Source organism: Anas platyrhynchos, chromosome 12 (genome assembly GCF_047663525.1).
Source record: "Anas platyrhynchos isolate ZD024472 breed Pekin duck chromosome 12, IASCAAS_PekinDuck_T2T, whole genome shotgun sequence".
Taxonomy (NCBI): domain Eukaryota; kingdom Metazoa; phylum Chordata; class Aves; order Anseriformes; family Anatidae; genus Anas; species Anas platyrhynchos.
This window is the reverse complement of record NC_092598.1, coordinates 13,437,633-13,460,830: the sequence shown is the minus strand read 5'-3', so window position 1 is coordinate 13,460,830 and position 23,198 is coordinate 13,437,633. Positions and strand designations below refer to the sequence as shown.

The 23,198-nt window shown below is 42.5% G+C and overlaps 1 protein-coding gene across 4 annotated transcripts in view; it reads right to left on the bottom strand.

Moving 5' to 3' along the window:
- CBFB (core-binding factor subunit beta) overlaps nt 1-22,883 on the bottom strand; it is a 42,050-nt gene extending 19,167 nt beyond the window's left edge. Inside the window, exons 1-4 of one of the 4 annotated variants that reach the window (XM_038185432.2) lie at nt 22,687-22,883; nt 22,425-22,511; nt 18,092-18,208; nt 832-948 (exon numbers count right to left, since the gene is read on the bottom strand). In XM_038185432.2, coding sequence (XP_038041360.1) covers nt 832-948; nt 18,092-18,208; nt 22,425-22,511; nt 22,687-22,764 — 399 coding nt within the window. In that variant the 5' untranslated portion in view covers nt 22,765-22,883. The remainder of the gene's footprint in view (nt 1-831; nt 949-18,091; nt 18,209-22,424; nt 22,512-22,686) is intronic. The other 3 variants (XM_038185431.2, XM_038185429.2, XM_038185430.2) reach the window with 3 other exon arrangements.
- Between the last annotated feature and the right edge of the window lie 315 nt (nt 22,884-23,198).

The following is a 23,198-nucleotide window of genomic DNA, read 5'->3' as shown; positions in this document are numbered from 1 at the left end:
CCTGGTAACTGATGTATCCAGCTTACTGTCAAGTGCAAAGACATGTTGAAGTATATCCTGATCTTTGTGGAGGCCCACACAGAATGGAACAGCAGCTTTTAATATCAGTTAAGTAACTTTGTTACCAAGGTTCACTTAAGACAGACATTATTTGCTTTTTAAGTCTACATAAATTAAGGATTCCTACAGCTGTGCAAGTGATATTATATAGACTTAAAAAGTTATTTCCTCTGTGTTTGCTTTCTTCTTGCACATGTCCAAAGATCCAGCTGCTAAAAGTCACTTCAGTGGTAGGAAGCAGGTAGATAGGAAGCAGGTTTCTTAAAAGCTGCCATACCTTAAAGCAGCTTCCCACTGTTACAGAGAGCAGATGAAAAAGCTCTATTCATCCCTGCCCCTCTTGTTCTGAGTCCCTGATCTCCTCTCCTCACTACAACACCATGTAATAAAACAAAAAAGCTACTTAGGAAAAAAAAGTAATGAACTGGAAAAGACTTGCCAGTTAAATTGCTTCATGTTACAGTAATAGCTTTCCCAATACTTTAAGATTTACTACTCTGTAGAATAGTAATAGCACTAAGCCACTCCACAAAGCTGTAAGCTACAGCTGTAAGCTGTAAGATTCCTGCCTCTAATGTTTTACTGTAATTAAAACACTGATTTAGCTACAACCACATTTCTGAACTTCTGTACTGTGAGTATTCTTTGGAATTGTACTCAAAGAGAAGGCAGAAAGCAAGCAAATTACCACGTGTGATTGCTACCTGACTGCACATTGTCTTCCAGGAGAAGAAATATCTGAGGCAGAGCAGCCCAGGCGTGCTGTCTTACCTGTGCTCTCTCTTCGTCAAATTCCAGGCAGCCCATACCATCCAGTCTCTGTAAGTCTATCCAGCCTTTCCAGATTACACAGACACCATTCAGAATCATAGGTGCCTTCAAGTACACCTGAAATAAAAGCAAAGCACACGCTGTAAGTTTGAAGGCATTAAACACATGCCTGCAAAATGAAAATAGCGATGCGGGAAGCTTCTATATGTATTCTTAGAAGAACACCCAGGCCAGCTGGTAACATGAGACTCCACTTAACAGCTTCTCCTGCCTCCTTTCCAAGAACTCGTTTTAATCAAGCGAATGCTGAAACTTTTGCCTGCTGTACTCGATGGAATAAATTTGAGCTGTGTTCTCATTTTATAAACTGGCGTGCACAAGGATTTGGTTAGAACTCTATTACCGCTTCCAGTTAAAGTGACTGTTTTTTTTGTCAGCTTACCATTGCATCACGGGGAAAGTGGCATGCTGCCAGACTGGAAGATCCTTCACAGAGCATTTAAATGGTTAAACGAACATTTTTACTCTTTCCCAAAAGCACTGCATTTTACCCCGTATGTGAGTTCTTTCAACAAAGAGCAAGCACCAGTTTCAGTCCTCCTCAATTCACAAAACAGAATGTAGCAAAATACATCACACATACACACCAGGCTGAAAATAAAGTCGTCCCTTGTCTTCTTTAGCATTTATGAAAGTCTTTTCAAAAGAAGCAACACCAGATGATCAAAACCCATCTCCTGCATCAATCTGTGCTTCGAACAGCAGCAAGGAATTACGCGCGAGCTTAAGGCCCTACAGCTAGATAAGGGTGGATGATACAGTAATTTAAAACAGAAGCATTTCCCCCTTCTAAAGGCCAAGATTAATCTCCACAAAGAAACTGAACAAGAAGCAAACACAGCACTAAACAAGTCTGACACCCTACGGTTAATGAGATCTGTCTTAAAAAAAAAACCTCACGCAGCAAAATTACCCAAGTCATGAAGAAAAAAAAAAATTCATCCTCTAGTAGTTATTTCAGCCTACTTGGCAAGCCAAACCACTTGCAGAACAGAAGTTTGTCTATGCTGAATTGCCAGGGAGGCAAACCCTATGCGCAGGCCAGCACCCGTTCCAGATGTAAGGCTGCCGAGACATTCAAAATGCCAGTCTTCAGGAGCAGCCCGGCTCACCAGGGGAAATTTCACACAGTGTCTCCTCTAATCGCTCTGAATTCATCCTCTGGCAAACCCTCATCAGCAGACTGTAATTGATGTTTAGTGCTACGGTGCACTTCAAAGCACCCTGGCTGTGCCTACCCGCTCAGCTCCACGCTCAGCAGCTAAGGGCACTCGAGCAGAAAAAGGGCAGGCCAGGAGGTGCAGCGGGACGGGAAGCCTGCCTTCCTCCTGCAGAGGCTGTCCGGGTAAAATGAAGCACTTCACGACATAAAAAGGAAGAAATGCAACAGACAAATAACACGAATCCAAATGGCAAACAAGCAACATTATTCACCAATAAAATGCAGCACTTTGCTCACTGAGCTTAATTTTTACAACTCGCCACACTTCAGTATGGAACGCTCTAGATGGTTTAATTAGCACTGCATGCAGCAGTAGCAGAATAACGAAGAAACAAAGGTGATTTCAAGCACATCATCTCGGTATCAGCTCCTACTGCAGGCTCTCCACAAAGAACATGCACTGGTTTTCTGTCCTTCAGCTCTCAGTCCAGCTGTCCCACCTATCCCTGCTGCAGGGACCTGCCAGCCGAGGCCCTGGGAGCTGGGGAGACAGAACCAGCATGAGTAAGACGTGGACTGCCAGGAAACCACCTCCTGCAGCCCTCCTTTCAAGATTAATCATTTCGTACATGCTAAATACAACATCACTCCCTTTCAGCACAGTCTTGGCTCATTCATCCCGCAAGAAATACAATGATGGTACGCACGTCATCGAAGTGATGCATTTAATTGGTTTAGAAGTGGAAGGCAAAGAGAGAGGGGCCACTAAAATCAAGAGCCATTCTCTTCTAACAACGCAGAATAACTGAATGAGAAAAAAGCAGCATAAACCCAGCTACAGGTCTTGACAGACCTGACAACCTGTACTCTAACACTGCTTGTTTTTTTCTAAAAAAATTGCTGATCTCAGTTTAGAGTTTACCTTTCACTTACTTTCCCCAAACTTTTGGCCCAAAGCAGAAACCTGGAATTTTTTGATTTCTGGGAATGTTGATGGGAAATGACAACATTTAGCTCTGCAGGTTGCCCAGAAGGGATTTTTTTGTTTGTTTGTTCACTCGTTTATTCGACTAGGACTATCAGGCTGTCACTGCCTGCCATGTTTCAACAGCGTTGTCCAATTACCCTGCAGCTGCTCACGCAGTCCATGCAAGCTTTGGGTAGCTCAGAGCAAGCAGAGGTAGCTCAGGTGCAGCTGCGAGGGCTCAGTGCCTCAAAGCCAGTACCCAGAGCATCACCTGAAGCCCAAGCACTGCTGGAAGTTTTCAGAAGTCAAGAGGGCACACGGGGAAGGAGCTGACAGAAGGGATGTGATTCCTGATGCCTGCTATCTGCTCAAGGCACGCTGAGCAGCAGCTGATAAAGCAGCTTGCAAGCCACAGGCAAGCAGCCTGACCTCTCGAGATAAAGCATAAGGTACCCTGCCCTTGCTCCTCAATCAGAGCCCTGAAAGCTTTACACCACTGGTTTCAGCGGGGCTTCGCTTCTACTAGCATCAAACCCCAGATAATGAATGTTTTTCACTTCTGACAGGGTGAATTTCTTAGCAAGCTATTTGAGTTGGAAGTTACCATATAATCACTCAAATTTAGTGTAATTCACACTGAAAGCTGCATGTGCCTGCGCATGAACTCTCTCATTACTACACACAATAAAACAAACTGGCGCTTTTTTCCTTTATTGTAGAGAAAGGAATTTAGACTCCTTTCCCCCCTCTCTTCTTTCTGGGGAATGGAAACCACCTAAGACTGAAGCCAAAACCGTTTAACCACACATTTCCTTCTTTTCAGATAAAGCCATGCTGGTTCCCTCTCCATTTCCAAACTTAACAGAACATTAATAAATTACTGCCCTTGTCTATGATCGCGTGATGTTAGCACACCTAAAAGATAACTTTGTGCTGGATTTTGAAGAACTTTCAGAGCTCGGTTCTGAAAATTGCCTGATGACAACCACAGCAAGATGGCAAAGGAAAAAAGCCACCTGATTTCTATAAAGACCCCAATTCCCCCCCCTTAATATTACTGAACTATAAGACTTGGATTAAAACCAGATAAAAGGATGACTTTGCTAGAAAAACTCTTTCAAGGCTTTGTCGCTAACCCCAGATTAACTGCATTTATATAATCTTATAAACCATTCCCGACCCATCTGGTGCGTTCAATAAGAGCATTTAGGAGCCAGGCTTGTAAGACTCAGACTGCTAGATTTGGAGACCTAGGTAAACTGTCACATATTGAAATCCGCACTTCTTACTAGCTTAAAGCAGCTGATTTTTTGTTCTGGTGGCTGTTACGCAAAAATTTCATTTCACTTCAAGATACAATTTCCACTTACAACTCCCACTATAAACCACCGTGGCATTAGATTTTATTTTATTTTTTTTAAAAAAAAAAAAAGAGAAAAGCAGATGTGTTACTTTGATGCTGGAAACAGGTTGGCTCTCAGAGTTCAAACAAATGCTGTTTGCTGCCCTAAAAGCCAGGAGGAGTAAACACTCTTATCTCAGGGCAGATTACCTGGCTTGAGTATGAGCAACACCACAAACACACGTGAACTTGGGAAGATGCTGCACAAATCCATTAGGCTCAACATAGCTGAGCTGTGCTTGTGCTTTCTCAACACACCAGACCTCTGTGCCACGCTTTCAACATGCAGCATCTCACCTCACCTTCCCTTTGGTGCTCTTTGAAATGTTTTACGTTATTTTTCTTCACCTGAATTCGAATTAGTAACCTTCTCCTCCAACTGCAACTGAGAGTTAACTTTGCTGTTCCAAGAAAAAAAAAAAAAAAAAACAAGGGCTTGGCTCAAGTAACACCGCTCGTTCATACCGTAGAAGCCAGACTTGATTTGAATAAAGTGAAGCAGACAAACACCTTTTTTCTTGTCATTGAGAACAGTTGAGCACAAGACGTAAAACCTCAGTTTCACATCCTATTTTTGTCCTCTAGTAAATCCTTATCTCACAACACCAGGGTATTTAACTGATGCGATGCAGATATGCTATCTGAACGCTCCATCCACACATCCTGCAGTTAGAGAAAATGTTCCTTCTCCCTAAAGCACCCTGGCCATTTCCTCCCCCAGACAGCACTCAGTTCTCACCACCCACTGACTAATGAATCAGCACCGTACCGCTGCCGGGACGGACTTGACCCCCCCCCAGGAAGCACCAGTCCCCAGCCAAGTGGTGCCGTCCCCTCCCTTCTGTTTTCATTTTCCCAGCAGGCTGGAGCAAAAGGCATTCTTTCAGAAGCCACTGGGTCCTGACTCACCCTCTGCCTCGTCACACGGCTGCCCATTCATAACCGCTCACACGAGCCACGTACGTACGCTCCAGTCCTGCTCCTTCCCCTGAATCATACCCCACTTCGAAATATTTCAACAGCAGCCTCCCCGGTGACTTCACGTATGAAACACTGACCACTAAGAAAGAAACAGCTGTAAACATTTACTCCGAGTACGAAAGATGTTAAATGGGTTAAGGCTAACCTCATCGTTTCAGCTTCTCACACCACCACCACCTCTGGACACTGCTGAGTAAAAGGAGACTACCTAGTCAAAGAGGAAACCGTACATTCATCTTTTTCCTTTAACAGAAGTCTCAAAGGAGTACACAGACGTTTTCGTAAATAAAAGGCTGTGGTCTTGCCATAGCAATTTGGCATGGCTGTTGAGTCAGCCTGCCCTCCCCAGACACCGTGACTCTCGCGTGAGCATCCTGATCAGAGGGCTTCAGAAAGGGAGCAGGGCAGGAGGGGAGCAGCAGCTGATGAAAGGCCAAGAAAACACCATCTGAAGTTTTGCAACAGAACACAGACACTAACACCCTTAGCTATTTATTTAGGGAAAAAGAACAGTTCCAATTTAGGAGCTAAATTACTTGAGAACATCTGAAGTTGCAGTAGAAGCTGACACCTCCATGCAAGGCTTCAGACTTAAAACATGAGATCAATAAATAAAAGAAACTAACAAAAAATAACCAAGTCAATGTAGTTTACAGCAAGTGTCAGAGCATCAGTTCCTTCTGAAACAGAACCTCTGTGACAGAGCCCTGGGGCCAAAACAGTGAATGGAAATGGAGGAAAAAATCCCATTTAAAATCACCAGGAAAACAACACTTTTTGGTGCTTTTAATCTGAGAACTACAGACGCATCACTACAAACTGGAAGAGCTCATAAAAGCCAACAAATTTATATCAATCCTTACATCTATCTCACTTCAAAGTGTACAATTATCATGCCTTTAAACACAAAAGAAAAACGTTTTCAAGTTACTTGGAAAGCTACATCTTGAAACGGTTTCCACCCTACAAAACCAAGGTTCTGTTCGAGTTCAGACTTCACACCCTTCTGTAAAAACGCAAAGGAAGTGATACTTCCTGACAAAACACGACTCTTTCCTAAAGAGCCGTACGTGGATGACCGAGCTGTGGCTTTCACGATGAATACAGCCCGTAGGTCCCTCAAGGGTGGCACCCAAATCACCGCAGGCCCTCAGCAGCTCATGCACAGATGCTGATGAGGGACCACAGGGCAGGGTGGTGGGCGCAGGACACCCTGCACACCACCATCATCTCTCCACCTGCAGCCTGCTCCGATGGCTCAGCTCTTCCTCATCGTGCACGTGCAGGATTTCTCTTGTAGCTCCTGGCTGGGTAAGGAACCTGGGAAGGGGCTGGTAAGACTGGGAATGATCAGCCTACGGTAGGGCATGAAATGTTCTCTGTAAAAAGCCCTTTTCAACTTCTTAGCTTTCCTCCGTGTTAGGTACACACACCATAAAAACAGACAAAATGCAAGAAAGCCATCCCAAATGCTTTTAGAATCTTTCCTTCCAGAAATTCTTAACATTCAAAACGAAATAGAGCAACCCTATTTCATCAGCTAGGACAAAGGTCAGTTCCTTAAGCAAAACAGAAATATTCATACCACTATGCTTGCTGAATCTCAATCTAAACTACTATGCTTGGAAAAAAAATAAAATAGATTTCTAAATGCAGCCTTTCACACTTTTTTTTGTTTGTTTTAAGAACAAAAAGCAGTAGAAATACAAATACACCCACTATCAGGAACAAATCATCTTGAAGAGAAGAATTTGCTGAACTACAAACTATCCCATGGATTGCTAACAGTCTGTACGAGAATTTTAATAGCAACGAGAAAGAAGTAAAAATAGCTGAGCACAGGGCTAATTCATTTATTATTTGCATGGCTGCGTTGCACATAAGCAATTAAAATTGTTGCTAAGATATTAAACCCCTGTATTTCCCCTTTTAGGGCACCATTTATTTTAGTGTGACAGTTACCGAAATATTGTTCATGCTAAGTTCAGGATTCAGAAGAATACAACTTTTTTGGTGGTGTTGGTTGTGGGATTGTTTTAGCACAAGTTTTAGACTCATAAATGTATTCTCCCCCCCCCCCCCCAAAGAAACTTATGAATTTACACATGCTAATGGCAAAGATGATTCAAGATGCAACCTGAAATATTAGCTTGAGGCATTTTGCAATCAAGTAAAAAAATATCTCAAAAAACACTCAGCAAGCTCCACCAAAGAACACCCCAAGTACTTATTTTAGCTGTCCGGCTATAGCAGATGCGTTTGGACAACAAGCAACAGCATTCCCTTAGCGTACTCCCTCAGGAAAGCAGGCACTCGGATTCAGAGCTGCAGAACCAGCTCAGAAAATGCTCACTGCAATTTCCAGTTTCAGAGCAAAGCCCAATTGCCTGGCAGGATGCACCTGGGTCAGTTCTAAGGTGTGCATACAGAAATCACCTGGGCTTTATCATAAACAGAACTCAAGTTTTGGGAAACGCCTGTCTAGATACAATTACAAGCACAGCACCATCCGTTTTTCCAAGCAAATTCAGGTAAAGAAATTCGGGTACGGACCCCTGCTAAAACCATCTTGGGAGCAGTGTCAGAGCTGTGACAAAGCCTCTCTCAACACGCTTTCTATAGCGCCAAAATGCTACAGTGATGATTTTTGGTTTGGTTTCTCTAAGTTAGAAAAATAAAAGTAGAAAATTGGTTTTTCAACTTTACTGGGGAGCTAGGATTTACAAGTCACTTCAAGTCATTTCTATAAAAATTATCTTTTCTTGTTTTGTTTTGTGTAATTAGCTAAACTATGGAACCATGACTCTGTTTCCAAAGCAGATCAACACTTCATTAAATGATGCAGGTTACTATTTCAGCTAACTAAATAACAAGTTGTAACTAAAAACAGGCATGAATCATTAATGATGTCAGAACAACAAATGTGATTAAAATCTGTGGAGACCTCAGCATTTTTTCCCTGGATTAAGATGACTGGTCAGTACTTATGCTTAAAAGTTAGCATAGAAAAATCTAACATGCTATTGTACAGAAACAATACTTGTTTAATAAACATCTGCAGACACAGTTCATCTTTCCAAAATATTGTAGTTGCTGGACTGAGCAGGAAATACACACTACACTTGACCAAAACTACCCCCAAAAAACACCCTAACACAAAGCAAAGAACAGGTGGCTTTTTTTTTTTTTGGAAGTGTTGCTACAAAAAAGCCCCAGTGCTTCCCAACATTAAATGTTTCATGCTCAGACTGTGTGCCTTCAAGTAGGAAAAACCAACCACAGAGCTAGAACTCAGAATCAGCAAAAAAAGCAAGGAGCAGAACATCGGGATAATCTGAAAGGCAAATACGTGGTGGGGTTTTCCCCTGTGAAAATTTACAGGGTCTTTCATCATTACATCTGGATTTTACATCTCCTCTCCCAAAAGGGCACATATTTAAAAAGTCCCATTTTTCTAAGAGCAACATTTAACAAGAATGCTGTTGCAGCAAAATACTGCAAAGAGACCACTGCTGTTCTGTTTCTCCAAGAATGCACACACGTAACTGAGAAACTCTCCTGCTCACAAAACCAGTTCACTAACAGGGACACACACTGCTCTCTGCCACGTTGACAGAACATATTTTCCAGACACAAATTTCAAAATTGGTAGGGAAATTAGTTCTTTTCAAGCTTTCAGAAAATAATATAACAAAAGCCAGTTACAGCTAGAAACTCCAAAGAAGGTTTAGAAAGAGAGGTTTATCTAAAACACAGTATTTACATCATGCCACTTGTGTGCAAATAAACAGTCTCTTAAACCTGTGTTTTTAAACTGAGAATTTGAAACGTGTAATGAGAGTGTACTCAACCAGAAAAATACCTGATTTTGACAATATGGCCAAGCAACTAATAAAAACCACCTGGGAGCTGACCTGAGCAAGAGAGGAGAAAGAAAAATTGCCCTTTCTGCCTTCATTTTGTTCTCGAGCACTTTGACAGCCTCCCCCTTAAACAGGATCTAAGTCTGGAAAAACTGAAAAAGGCCCACAAGCTGTACAAATAAACTGCATTAAACCAGAATTTACTGGGAAAAGAAAAGAAAAGAAAAAAGCAAAAAGACAGACCAGATGTCCCCTTTTAAAAATAATTAAACAATAGAAGAACTGGCACACCCACAAAAAAGAACTTGAACAGGAGTAAGAGGTACTCCTTCTGATCCTTTCCAGCTAAAGCTAACATGCAAAGCAAGAAGCGCAAGGCTATCTGACAGACAAGACATAAGACTTTCTTGTGTTGGGTGAGGTTGTCCTTTAGCCCTTATTCTTCAAAGCTCTTCTGAAAGAGCTGCAGCATCCACAGCACTTGAAATCCTTGGCTTTTTTTTTTTTCCTGAAACTAATCCAAGTATCAAAACACAGTAACAATGATGACACTTACTATCTGGCCTTTCTCCTACCCCCAAAATTGGCTTGAGAAATGTTCATCATTTCCAAAGGGGAAAAGACAAAAAAGAAGGAGGAAAGATGGGCACAAACTGGTAGGTGAAGAAAAAAAAAAGTTATTCATTTTTCTGTACTTTTACATTTGATTCGTTTTGCTGTACTTTCCTAACCACAAACATAACTGAATCAGGTTCTTTCACAGAAAGTAGGCACATACAGTAAGAAGTGCAGTCAAGGACTAGTGCATGAGTATTTATTCAACAAGTAGTACAGCATCAAGCCGTAAAACAATCCGAGCTAGTCATTTTTGTTTTTTTGCATAACATAACTACTTAGCGCTCATCACCCAATAAAATTTTATAGTGTCAAAGTTACTCTGTAGAAAATTATCAGCTTCTGCAGAGAATCATCGTTAGCAATGGCTTGGAATTTCCTTTAGTGAAGTAACATTTGCAGATATATTCTCAATAGCAAGTTCTCCAAACAGCAAAATCCTTTGGAAATCTATAAAACTCAGTTAAAGATGGTGAATAATGTAACCATACCTTTGGTAAGTCAAAATGCACGACCAAGCAAGGACAGAACCAACATGGTCCGTGGGAGAGGGGAACTGATTCAAACCCTTATGCACTATTTATTTTTTCTCCCTATAGGCCACCTACTGATTCTTTTTAAGTTCAAAAAACAAAAAGAAATCATAGCTGACATGAGTTATACTTCCTCAAAAGCCTGAGCCTCAAGTTCCAGATACCAGAACAGAGCTAAAAAAAATAATTACTACTGCTTCTTTGACTGCTTTGTCAAGAAAGTGCCATCCTGTGTGTTCCACAAATTTTGTTGCAAGCTCTTTTGAAGTGATTAGAACCACCAGCTTTCTGGTCTGCTGTAACTAAACACCCGAGTTTTCCTTGATGGAAACCCACCAGGCTACCAGGTTTTACAGTCGCATCGCAGGGTACTGTGCTCTGCTTCCCCTTGTTGGAAGCATCCGGATACAAGATGATTGCCTGCTGCTCCCATACCCAAGGGGAAGTAGTTGCCCTCAACATCCAAAAAAAATCGTAGTAATAACAACCAGAGAAGCATGCAGGCTTTATGAAGAAATCCCCAAACGCTCTTTAGCAGCATGAGAAAAATACACTACCGTAGTTGTTTTATTTTGTCTAGACGCTTTCCTGCTTGAGCTTTCCCATTCTTAAGCATTCTCTAGGCTTATATTAGTTTTCCAAAAAGAAAACAAAAAAAGCCCAATATTGCCTCTACCAAAGAATGTGGGCTTTCCTTTTTTTTTTCTCCCCTTCCATTTTTTTTTTTTTTTTAAAGGAATACACTATCTGGAAGCAAGCTATAATTTCTTCTCATCACCTCTGAACGGTTTCATCAATATTCACTGCTTCTTGGTCGCTATCAAGAGGATTTCATGAGGACATCACAATTCTATGATGCTATGACATAAAGGCTCCCACTTACTCTCCCACAGCTGCTTTCTTCCCTAGATTTCAGACCTTGAATTGAGATCTGTGACAGACACCATTCTGTCCTCAGTCACTCTATTTCAATAGAAAATTGATGTTTCGTGACCCTTACTTGAAAAGTTATGACAGATTTAAAAACCTTTCATGACACTTTCCATAGATTTTATGCTCTGCATTTATACCAGAGGAAGAGATAAAACAAGTTGCAAGAAGTCCCACAAGGTAGAGCTGCGGCTTGCAACAGTTTAAGCACAGTATCTCAAATACAAAAAGAATGCAGAATTTCTGCACGGACTCCTCAAATAGCTGCAATTTGGATTTAATGTACAAGCCTAGTCATTAACGTGACACAGAAAATATATGGATAAAACATCTGCAGATCAACTATTCCCCAGAATATGACCTGCTCATTAATACTCGTACGTGCTTGGAACAGCAACCTTGCACGAGAAGAAGTCCTTATTTTATCTATATTATTGTCACAGTACATATTTCACCAGGCCAACTTGCTAAACATCAAATATGCAATTAAGCAAGCTAATTAGCTCATTTTGTTACTTGTGCTTAGGACAATAAAGCTTGAAGAAACACTTCAGTAACTTTGAAAAAAATGAGTTTCTCATAGCTAGCGTTTAATCGCCTTATTGAGTATTTCTTTGAGACTGAGGTATTAAGTGATTTTTCACAAAGAAACAGACATCTTCAACAGCGATGCTCGTCTTTTTCTCATTCATTTAAAAGAAGAGCAAAGAAGCATAATGTTAACAGCTTTGTTTAGTAAGTGGAGACTGATATGCAAACAAGAGGATTCAACAATCCAAATGTCTGGATTTCTTCCAAAGTCTATGCTGCAGGGATCTTAAGTACTGCTTTCATCCACGCTACACTCATCTGTCCTTATGTATCATCACCGGTTCCCAAATGCAAAATTTAGCTCACTAACTTGCCCCGGTTTTGTTTCTCTTCTGGGAAACTCTAGGAGGATGGGTATGAGTAATTTTAATGTCTTGTCTATACAACTCTAATGGATGCATTTAGACCTCTGGAAAAAGCTTGAGGTTATATATAAAGTATGACTGAATAACTGCTTCTACAACATGTAATAAAAGCTAATCAAAAAAAGGTTTACTGATGGCAGATCTTAAGGACTTGAGACCTACAGTGAGAGCCGATAGGCAGGCACCACAAATGGCACAAACATGTTTTAAGTGCAGTTCATAAGCATTGCTTCAAAATGGCACAAGCGTGTCATGTACCAGAAAGGATGAACAAGGCTGTGTGCGGTGACAGAAGTATTTGGAGGACAGGGGATAGAACGGGTTAAGGGGAAAAGGCTGTGGATACTTGTCACATGAGAGATGCCCGCTGTGACTCATGCTCTAATGGAGGAGAGCACCCTAGGATAAATCAGTCTTCAGGAACAACTGTCCAAACCTCAGCCCGTGGCTGCCTGCCAGCACAGGACAATATGTACCTAGCAAGCCAGGAGCTCTAAAGATTTCTCTTCCCGCCCAGCAACAAGCTCCTAACTGTTAACAGTGTATGAACAGGATGCAAATAGAGGAATTTCCCAGTTTTGAAGGAAAATGAAGGCCAAATATGGATGCTGTGACTACTCAGCTTCAACAAGAGTCTCAATTTGGTAGCTCTGCTGGAAGCAACAGCAGGTCATAAAGAATACCACCTCAAAGTATCTAGTTAAAATAAGCAAGTTTCACTCTCTGCTAAAGAAAAAGGCTATAGACACAAAGTGACATATCTGGGGAGGGAGAAAGGAGAGGAACTTGAGCAGTCTCTGCTAAAATAAAAGAGATCTGAAACACACCATCATAAAATGTAAAAACACAAACATCTACTAGAAATATTTACGCAGACCATACACACAATCCTGTATAAAAATTGATCAAGGGGACCGTGTAGGAAAGTGGATTCTTACCTACTAAGGCTTTAGAGGACCCCTGACACACAACTCCAATAAATAAGCAAAGAAATGAGCAAGCTGTTTTGTCAGGCTGAACATGAACTGGCTACAAGATCAACCCCGTGTACCTGCTGTCAGAACAAACACACACTGACTTTCTTCTTCAACGCCTACAGAAGGAGCCTGAGAGCCACAAGCGAGCACCAGCGATGGGGGCTTCGTCAGGGCTCCACTCAGATGCCCCCTGCTCAGTGTTCCTGTGCTAAACTGAAAATAAGCCAGAAGAGTAATCCTGTGTTATTCTGCTAAAACAAAGGGAGAGATCAGCAGCTGAACAGGCTCGAAATTTGGCCATAAAATACTGATACCTTAATGCACTGGGGCATTAGGAGCTAGCCTAAAGATCAGTTAGTACAAAGCCACGCAAGGATCCTCACCTCCTGAGCTTTCATCTGTGAAGCAGCAAGGCTGTTCTGCAGTCCTGCAGGACAGCTCCTGGGAAGCTGACCATCCTCACATACAAAGAGACGAGCCACACCAATGTACACAGCACTGCTTAAATGCTGGCATTTGCTACGTTTTTATCTGTCACACCTTACATGCCCCCATGTAGAAATGACAAAGTCTTGGTGACTTATCTCATGGCTGAGATGGTGGCACACCGTCAAAGCTCCTTTCTTTCAGGGAACACATACACTAACTCCACCAGCAGTGAGAACGTTTTAGATGGAAAAATTCCCCAGGTCCCAGCTACTGGTGGGCTGAAAATAGAGCAATGTAAAGAAAATAGCTCTTTGGCACTACAGCGGTGTAAGAACTGAGAGCTGAAACCGTAAGTTAGATTCTCTTATTTGTTCAAAAGCGTACCAAAAAAACCTGCTACTCCAACTTGTTTTGGATGAAGTAATATTTCAGCTAAATTCTTCAAATAGAGGTGTGAACCAAAGAAACCTCTGATTCAACGCAGGTTAGCAGAGGTATTCAGGCATTACTCATAAATTAAGCTTTCGTTTTCCAAGCAAATCCTGCTGGGTACACCACGATCCTATGTTTGACTAGAAACTGCATTTGCTCAAGAAACAGAGCGGTCAATATGTCATCCCAATCACCCGCCAAAGTTTACTGCTGACGTCAGAAGAAAAAGTTGCTGTGGGGACAAGTGCTATTCATCAAGCCACATAACTAATTCTTGTGAGAGAAGGGGACAAGTGCAAAACGAGAGCTGTTGACTGCCATTTAAATTTAGTTTTTACTCAAATACACCACCTCTCTCACTCATTATATTTCTGTAACTGCTGTGGTGTCTGCAGTGTGACAGAAATCCCAGGTTTTATGATTCATCGAAGCAATTAAAATCAACTTCAAGCTACGTAAATTTCCTACTTAGGACAGAAAAATAGCACATGAGGAGAAACTCAGCACTACCAGGAAGAAAACTAAAGTCCAGTATTCTTTACTTATGGCTGGAACAGAGATAATGGCCTAGGGAGCAGAAAGCCCAGCTACACCTCATGTGTGGTGTACCTGTTACCCCAAATCGATTTCAAGCCTCCCTGACGCGCTGTGCTCCGGAATCGTGGAGTTCGCCGTGTATGGCACTAAAATAAGCCTGTGCTGAAGATTCTGGTTTATGAGCAGCTGCTGCTGAGCAGCAGACAGGAAGTTCAGCTGCATTAGAAATGAGATGGAGAAGAGTATTAGAAAGGGGAGGGGAAGTAGAACAACTTCACACACTTCATCGGCGCAGTAACCGATATTTAAACAATAAAAGAACATCTGAGAACTAACATGCTTTGAGGCAAGAAAGACCAGAGCTATATATAAGACTTAGAAAAATGAAAGAAAAAACAGAGGTATTTTATCTTACTGTAAAAAGAATACAAAATGAATGATGAAAAAAATTGATCTCACAGTTCTTAACAGAACAAGGGGACAATGAGATTTCAGCCAACAGATGATGCTACTACACCACCTGCCTCTGGGTTTCTTAAAAACATTTATTTGTGTGTTCTTAAAGGAAAAGAAAGAAACAGACACTACCTGACAATACAAAGGACCAGGAAGCCTCAGCACAATTCAGGTATCCAGAGGACACACTCTCAATTTGGCACACCCCACCCCACACAAGGCTGCAACGAAATAGCATCCTACAATTCCTACAGTCCAGGAATCTAGGGAGCAAGTTTTACTGCTCTGTATTCTTTTGCTATGACAAACCTAAAAAAAAAAAAAAAAACACACTAAAATACACAATTACTTTTGCTAATAAACAAAGAGAACACACAATATTAAAAGGTTCAGCTCAATATTTCTATTCATTTTAAACTCAAGTGAACACTTTGCTGTTCTATTTTTGAATTAATGAAGACTGGGTATCCACAAGTGGCCTACCCAACCATCATGAAGACCAGAAACATTAAAAGTCAAATAAAGCATAGGAAAAATCCCCGCGTTAAGAAATACCAGGCTGAAAAACCTCAAGCCTACAAAGGAAATATTTACAGAGTCCTGACTTTTCACGTGGATTCACAAGGGTGTTTCTCTTTCTAAAATTCAGTCATTTAAGAAGGCAATCCCAGCAGATGCCACGCTGGTAACTTCGTCAATATGTACAAAGCTCCTTGGGCACAACAGTGACACGCTCAAACTCTGGATAAACTATTTTGGGCCATCACTTGCTTGGCCAAACAGTGAAGCAGAATTCCAGAATATAAATATTCTAGCGCTGGTAAGTTTATCTGCATTCTAGATCTCAAACTAATGCCTAAAATAATAATTAACTGACAGCTCCCCCCATAGCCTTTTTTTATTCATATAATTAAAAACATGCCTTGCTGGCTTAGCTCCAGTGATGAACAAACACACATTATGCACTGCCTCAAGAATCAAAGCTCATAAAACAATGTTGCACAGAGCTACAGAAATCACATGGCATTAAGAGACTGCCGAAGCCTATGAAAGAAATTCTTAATAAAGCCAGGCTACAGAAATCTACAGAGAACAAAAAAATCTCAGACCATTCGACTGATAAAACACTTAACTGTTTCTGTTGATAACGTAAGCAGCTCTCTCCCGTTCTGCTTGCTCCTCTTCTGAAGTTATGGGAGTGGCTTACTTTCAGGCGAGTTTAATTTTGTGCAGAGCCTGCGTTCACACGTGATTTACAATAGTAAAGCCTGATTACAATGGCAAATTTGTGATTTGCTTGTCCTGGAGAATAACGCTAATCCCATTTATTAGTGTGTCCACCTCCAGCCTCTTTTTGGATGAAAGACTGAACAATCTAGTGAAGCACTCTAGAATTTACTGTAAACAGACATAAAACAGGGAGTGGCACACATGAAGAGACTCTCGCTCTATTCTAATACGCAGCTTATCTGCCTGGTTCTTACCTGATTAAGCCAACACAAGGAAATGGATGAAATAGTTCAGTACTTTAAGAATTCATTCAGGGAAAATAAAGTTAAAAAATATATAGGAGTAAATAAAATTATTTTTGAACTGGCAAGAAGAAAGACCTCAGTCTTCTTACACATTACAAGAAAAATTCCTCATTCAATTGTGAGCCAGAATCAATATTTTTCAGTAAGAGCCAGATTCAATTCAGCTTCCTTAGCAAAGCAGTCAGTGCCCAGCATAGCCAACTTCACTCCTTCTCCCCCGGTTCGTCAAACTTCTGGAAGCCTCACAGGACTGAACGGAACACAATTTTTTCCAAAAAAACTCGTTAAGTTGAATTCCAAATACCATATCTGCCCTCAGGAATTTTTTTTTTCTTCCAACCAGGTTTTCCCCACTATAGGAAATATTTATCTTCCTACCTAGCAGCAGTTAAAAGATGCAATATATCGTCAACCCTGAACACGCTTCAAATATTTCCTCCAGCCTGTTAGATCTGGTAACGTTAACTGCTACTCATTATGAGATTGGGCAAAAACTTTTAGGCAGAAGCCAGAACTTTATAGTCTATTAAAATCTTTAAAGTCAAAGAGCTGTAGAGAAATTAGCCTGAACCTGAAAGGCCGAGGGGCCTTAAGTGCTGGTCCAAACCTACTGAGGTCAGCAGAAAGTCTCCTATTGACTTCAGTGATCTTTGGATCAGTTCCAAGGCATCTAGAGCAGCATAGGTAAGAGACAGCATCTACATTTCTAAAAGGTATGTTTTTCCTGTAAAACAAAACCAGTTACAAGCGATTTCAGTAACTTCATTTTAACTGACCAGACTAAGCAAGGTTTCTGGCTTTAATTCTAACACAGCTTCACAGTAATATCACTGTCATTAACAAACTCCTGCTTTCAGTGTCAGTCCACGGGACAACAACCTCAGAAAGAAATAAAATGTCACAAATCAATTTTGAAAGTAATGCTTATTCTGTATTACCACTTATGGTGAAAGTGAGGGGGGAAAAAAAAAGACTCATTCCACTCGACACCACGTTGACTGCTTGCTGTGTCAACTGGCAACCTAAGACCCAATGAAGTAATGAGGTCAGAAAGCAAATGTTCGTTAGCCCACCACAACTGGGCAGCCAACCTCTGATTTCTCTACCACTCTAGAAATAACACCATTAACAATTTAAGCTGCTCCCAAAATTCTAACATAGCATGACCGAAGAAAGTTCTGTTCCTCAAAATAATGAAGAGCCACCAGGACCAGCCACGTGTTTCCCTCCAAAAATATTAACACGCTTCAAAACAATGTTAATATTTACACCAGTATTATACTGGCTTGCAGTTGCACTCGCAGACTACCTACATGCACCAAGATGGGAATTATTAGTAATTTCGCATCATACACGCAGCCCATACTAATCAGACCACAAGCACAGCATAAACATTTCTTTCAGTTGCAGCAATTTCCTTCTTACCTTGCCTCCTTCTCTTTCAAAGTCGACATACTCCCGGGTCGGTGTCTGTCGCTGCTCCCCCTGCCAGCTGGCCGGAAAAAACTGGAGAGACAGATTGGTTCCTGTGGCCACAAAAGCCTTTTAGAAAAATCAATACAAACAGGATCAGGGAGCAAGACATTACATAAATTATGCAGGCAGTCATTTATTTTTACATCAGTTTATGTCTTAAGCCAGGCAGCATAGAGAATACTTAAAGTCAAAAACATGCACTCATCATTTTTCTTAAGTATTAAGTTACAAACATCTGATTCCATTTTGACAACATTTGCCATTGGCTGCTTCGGATATAAAATACAACATGGAATCAATACTTCTTTCAAATCAGTTTTGCTGACATTAGAATCTGTCATTTCAGTTCTGTCTGGATACCCTACACCAACTTAGTATCTAAAACATTAAAAATTGCCTACGCTTTTTAAAGAGCTTGCATATCCCTAAAAAGTCGTTCTGGAGGAAAATGAACTCCAGAGACCTGTTACCAGGGACAACTTTTTTTGCAAGGAAAGGAGTTGTTTCTTCTCAGAAGACACTTGCACCTCGACGGTTATCTGACCTGAAAAGCAGATATTCCTATTGCATTGTCTGCAAGCAAGCGTCAATTCAGCTCTGTTAAACTTCCCAGGACAAAGTCCTGCTGTCACATTAACAAAGTGGTGAGATCCAGGATGCTGCATCAGGGAGAACACCTTGGAATAGGAATTCCTCCCAGCTGCAGCCCTTTGTAAAGTCATTAGAGGGACTAACTTAACCGTACTGGAAAAAGCATACACTGCTCTCAAGTAAATATTTCCTATGGCTTCCAATGAAAATAAGATTGTTTTCTTTAGGAACTCTGTATTTATTTGTACATCTTATCAGCACCAAGCAGCATGCCAACTTCTAGATGGGGAAAAAAAATAGGTTTTTGCTTCCACAATCTGATTCACGGTGTCTCCCTTCTCTGATACACTACAGTGCATCCTTCAAGCATGCGAATACTGGAACACACTGCCAGAATACAACTCTGCTCAAAATCTCAGGGTCAAACATGTTTTGTTGCAATCAAATCACACTGTATTGATTACCATGATCACTTAGATTTAAATGGTCATTAATCCAGAATACATTTTTTTTCTTTAAAAGCTACACAGATACTACCCAAATAGTTGGATTTTCCCGACAAGCAGATTCCTTTCAAGCAAGCCAGAATAGAGCAGCTCCGTGGTATAAATATAACCGTGCTGCTGCCTATGACACAATAGCTCTACATGTTATTTAAGATAGTTCCGGTCATGTACTGCAACACTGTCACAGGATTAATACCTCCCATTTTGAAAGTAGAAGTGCTTTGTCTTGACTTTCCTCCCCCCCACCACAGGAGACCAATGCTCTGCAATCAAGTTCCATCCCAGGCTATTTTTTTTTAATATATATATTTTTAAATCATCTGCTAAACCCATTCTTGACATTATTAAAAATGAAGAATCAGTCCTACTCATACTGAAGGGATACTATACCGGTGCGTTAACACTTCTTTGCAGTATGATTCCCTGAGACATTTCCATCTAGGTAACAGAAGCTTCATCAGGAATACACTTGCACAAAAAGCACCAAAACTGCCAGGGGCTGCAGATCATTAGCATCCAGCTTGCTTCTCCTACCCCCTTTGCTACTCTAAGTTACTACTCTACACACAAACTACCTTCCCATCTCCCAGCATCTTTAGCAAATGCGGCTTTTGCACTCCTCAATTTATGCCAGGTGCCCAGGAGTGCAACCTCTGCAGCCCTCTGGACCACTCCAGCACCCATAGGTCCCGGGGATACTGGGCCAGAACTTCCCTTGCTTTCTGGGAATCTGAGCGAGGCAGAGAAGGACCTGATTCTTCCCACCCCCTGTATGTGCTGGAGGAACATGAAAAAGCATGGGAATAATATTAGCAAAAAAAAGAGAAAAGAAAATGAAAGTAGACAAATTCCCACATCCTCATGGAGTCATGCAGGCAACATTTAGGCCACCAGCTCTTTAAAAGCTGCGTGGAAAACTTACTCTCTTGATTTCTGAAGCCTGCTTTCTCCCTTTGTAAAGATAAAACCACCCGATTAAAATGCCATGTGTGAAAATCATCGGTCAATACTGAAAATTTGAAGAACGGTCTCACTAGTAACCACAGAGAACTACCCTGGACCCAGAATTTTCCTTAAGGTAAGGAATAAAATAGCAATTATCATCACATTATTATCAAAGTAGTAAACTTGAAATTAGCGAAATTGTAATTTGCTATACAGAGCCTTTTAAAGCTCTGTCTGAAATGCTAAAAAGCTTATCAGGTAGCACCAGGGTGATCTGACCTACATCTAGGCAACGTAAACACAAGCAAGTGCCTTCCAACCAAGCGCAGTTAGGAAGCCTCCGAAAACAAATTGCAAATGCAAAGTTATTTTCAAGTTATCAAAGCAATTTAACACCAGTGAAACAGCAATCTCAGTTACTTTTTCCATTAATACTGGTCACTATTTTCCTTGCTCAATCAAGAGCTATTTAATCGAAGTAACCAGCAACCTATCGCCAGTTTTATGTTAAAACCTTAAGCTGTTCTCTGCCTTTTTTTTTGTTGTCTGCTTAAAAATATGTAAGGTCATTTGCAAAGGCTCCCTTTGGAGATAAAAGAATAAATCCTTGATGTCTGGAAAAACATTCAAGACTGAAAAAAAAAGTACAACTGCTAGCTCTTTTTAACATCAGTCATTACACACACTACGTTTCCAAATAAACCCGACTGCTTGTGCCCTGTTCACAGAACAAAACCAGATGTTTCAGATCAAGAAATGTAGAGGCTGTTTTATAATTAAGTAGATGAAAAAATATGTAGAGCAGACATTGCTGGTGGCTTCCAAGGGATGAAGTTCTGGCAGGGAAAGACAGCAGGCTTAGAAGTACAAAGGTGAACCTACAGCGATTTCCCATTTATAGAAATAACTGCGTATGTGGCATTAGAAAGCGAGTTCTAAGCTAAACGTCCTTTGTTTGTTTGTTTTCTAAGGGAAGGAATCAGGTATACACTGCACTTTCACCTGTTCAGGAACTTCAAATGCTTGCAGACAATTGTTTTCCTTACCTACCCATTGTTTCCCTGGTGACTTTTTAAAGGGAGCAAACAATGAAAAATGAATGCAAAAACATACTAAAATAAGGGAGACTGACAACAGGAGGCCTCTCATAAAATAGTATTACAGGTTCGAAACCCACAGATGGGTAAGATCTAGGTAAAATAAAGTTACTTAGTACAAGGTAAGGATATCCTTTTACACAGAAATGCAAATAAACAGGATCGGCTGTGGTAATTAGTATTCAATTATATTTCAGTACGGTTGTGAATAAAGGATTTGACTGTGAGCTGACTAGTAATACCTAGGTGATCTCTGAGGTCTTCTCCAACCTAGCCGACACTACGAGCCATGCTGAGGGAAATGACAGAATCGCCATAAAACCAAACTAGGTGAAAGTAGGGGTCGCTTCTGCGGGAAGGGAACTTTTACCTTCTTTTCTCACTATCTTTTAAACGAAAAAAGAGGTTACTTCTGCATTTGGGGAGCAGTTAAGAGTTAACAGCCTCGCAGAAACACTACACCACGCCGATCTTACAGAAGGAACATATAGCAGCAAGCAAACCAGGAAATAGCCAGTCACTTCTCGGCTGCTGCGAGCCGCACTTCGCCTCACGCTTTAATTCAGCAGAGCCCGGGCTAACCCTAATGAATGAGGGAAAACAGGGCTCAAGTTGCCACTTCCAAAGCCTGATTTTGAAGAGCGCTCGCTTGAGCTCACGGACACATCACGCAGCCCATTCGGGGACTTTTAGCTAGCGCCTGTGGACGATTTCAGCTCCGAAAATTACTGTTTCCTCAGAGAATAAGCATTAAAATCTGAAAGTGAAGGCTCGGCGGGCTCCTCGCCTGCGTCCCCTGAGGGGAATCCTCGCTCTGCTGCGAAGCCCGCGCCGCAGCGTTTGTTATTTAGAGGAAAAAGGGGGGAAAAAGGAGGGGAAAAAACAACCCAAACACAACTTTCGGGCAAAGGGCCGGCCAAGGAGCAGCCAGAGCCCCGCCACACCCAGCAAGGAGCCTTTGGGCTTAATTGCTTCGGCGCCTTCTTCCTCTCCTCCTCCTCCTCCTCGGAGCTCACCCAAACTTTTCGGGGAGGCAGCGCCGCGGTCCCAGCCCGGGGGGAGCCCCGGGGACCCCCACAGCGCCCCGAGGGGGCCCCAAACCCAACCCGGGGACCCCCCCAAGCGCCCCCCGGCCCCACTTACGATCTCGGAGCGGCCGTCCCGGCAGGCGTTTTGGAAGCGGGCCTGCCTCTCCTCGTGGGGCCGGTCCCTGAAGCCGGTGTATTTAATCTGCGGGGCACAGGGCGCTCAATCAGGGGGGTGAGATAAGGGGCAGCGCGGCGCACAGACTGCGCTACCCCCCCCCCCCCCACACCCCCTCCAGGTCCCCATGAGGAAAGTTTCCCCTCTGCGAGGCCAGCCTCCCCCCGTCAGCCTTCCTCCCTCCCTCCCTCCTCTGCCTCACCTCGCACTCGCGGCTCAGCTTCCTGAAGAACTCCTCGTTCTCGAACTTGCTCCGCTGGTCGGGGACGACCCGCGGCATGGTGGTGGGGCCGCCGGCTGCCCTTCCTCCCCCCTCCTCCTCCTCCTCCTCCCTTCGTCCCTCCTCCTCCTCCCTGTCCCAGCCCCGGCGCTACGCCTCGCCCTTTGTTAGCCCCCAGCCGGCGCCCCCCCCTCCCTTCTTCTTCTCCTCCTCCTCCTCCTCCTCCCCCCGCCGCGCGCGCACAGCCGCCGCCCGCCCCCGCCCCCGCCCCCTCCCCTCCGACTTCCTCCCCGCCCCGCCAACTCCGGCCGGGCACAGCCGCGCCATTCACAACTCCGCCGCTACCACTGCGCTTGCGCTGCTGCTGCTGCTGGTACTGCTGCTGCTGCTGGTGCTGGTACTGCTGCTACTGCTGCCACTAGTGCTGCTGCTGCTGCTGCTCCTGCTGCTGCTGCGCCTCGGGGGCTCGCGCGCCGCCCGCTGAGGCGGGAAAG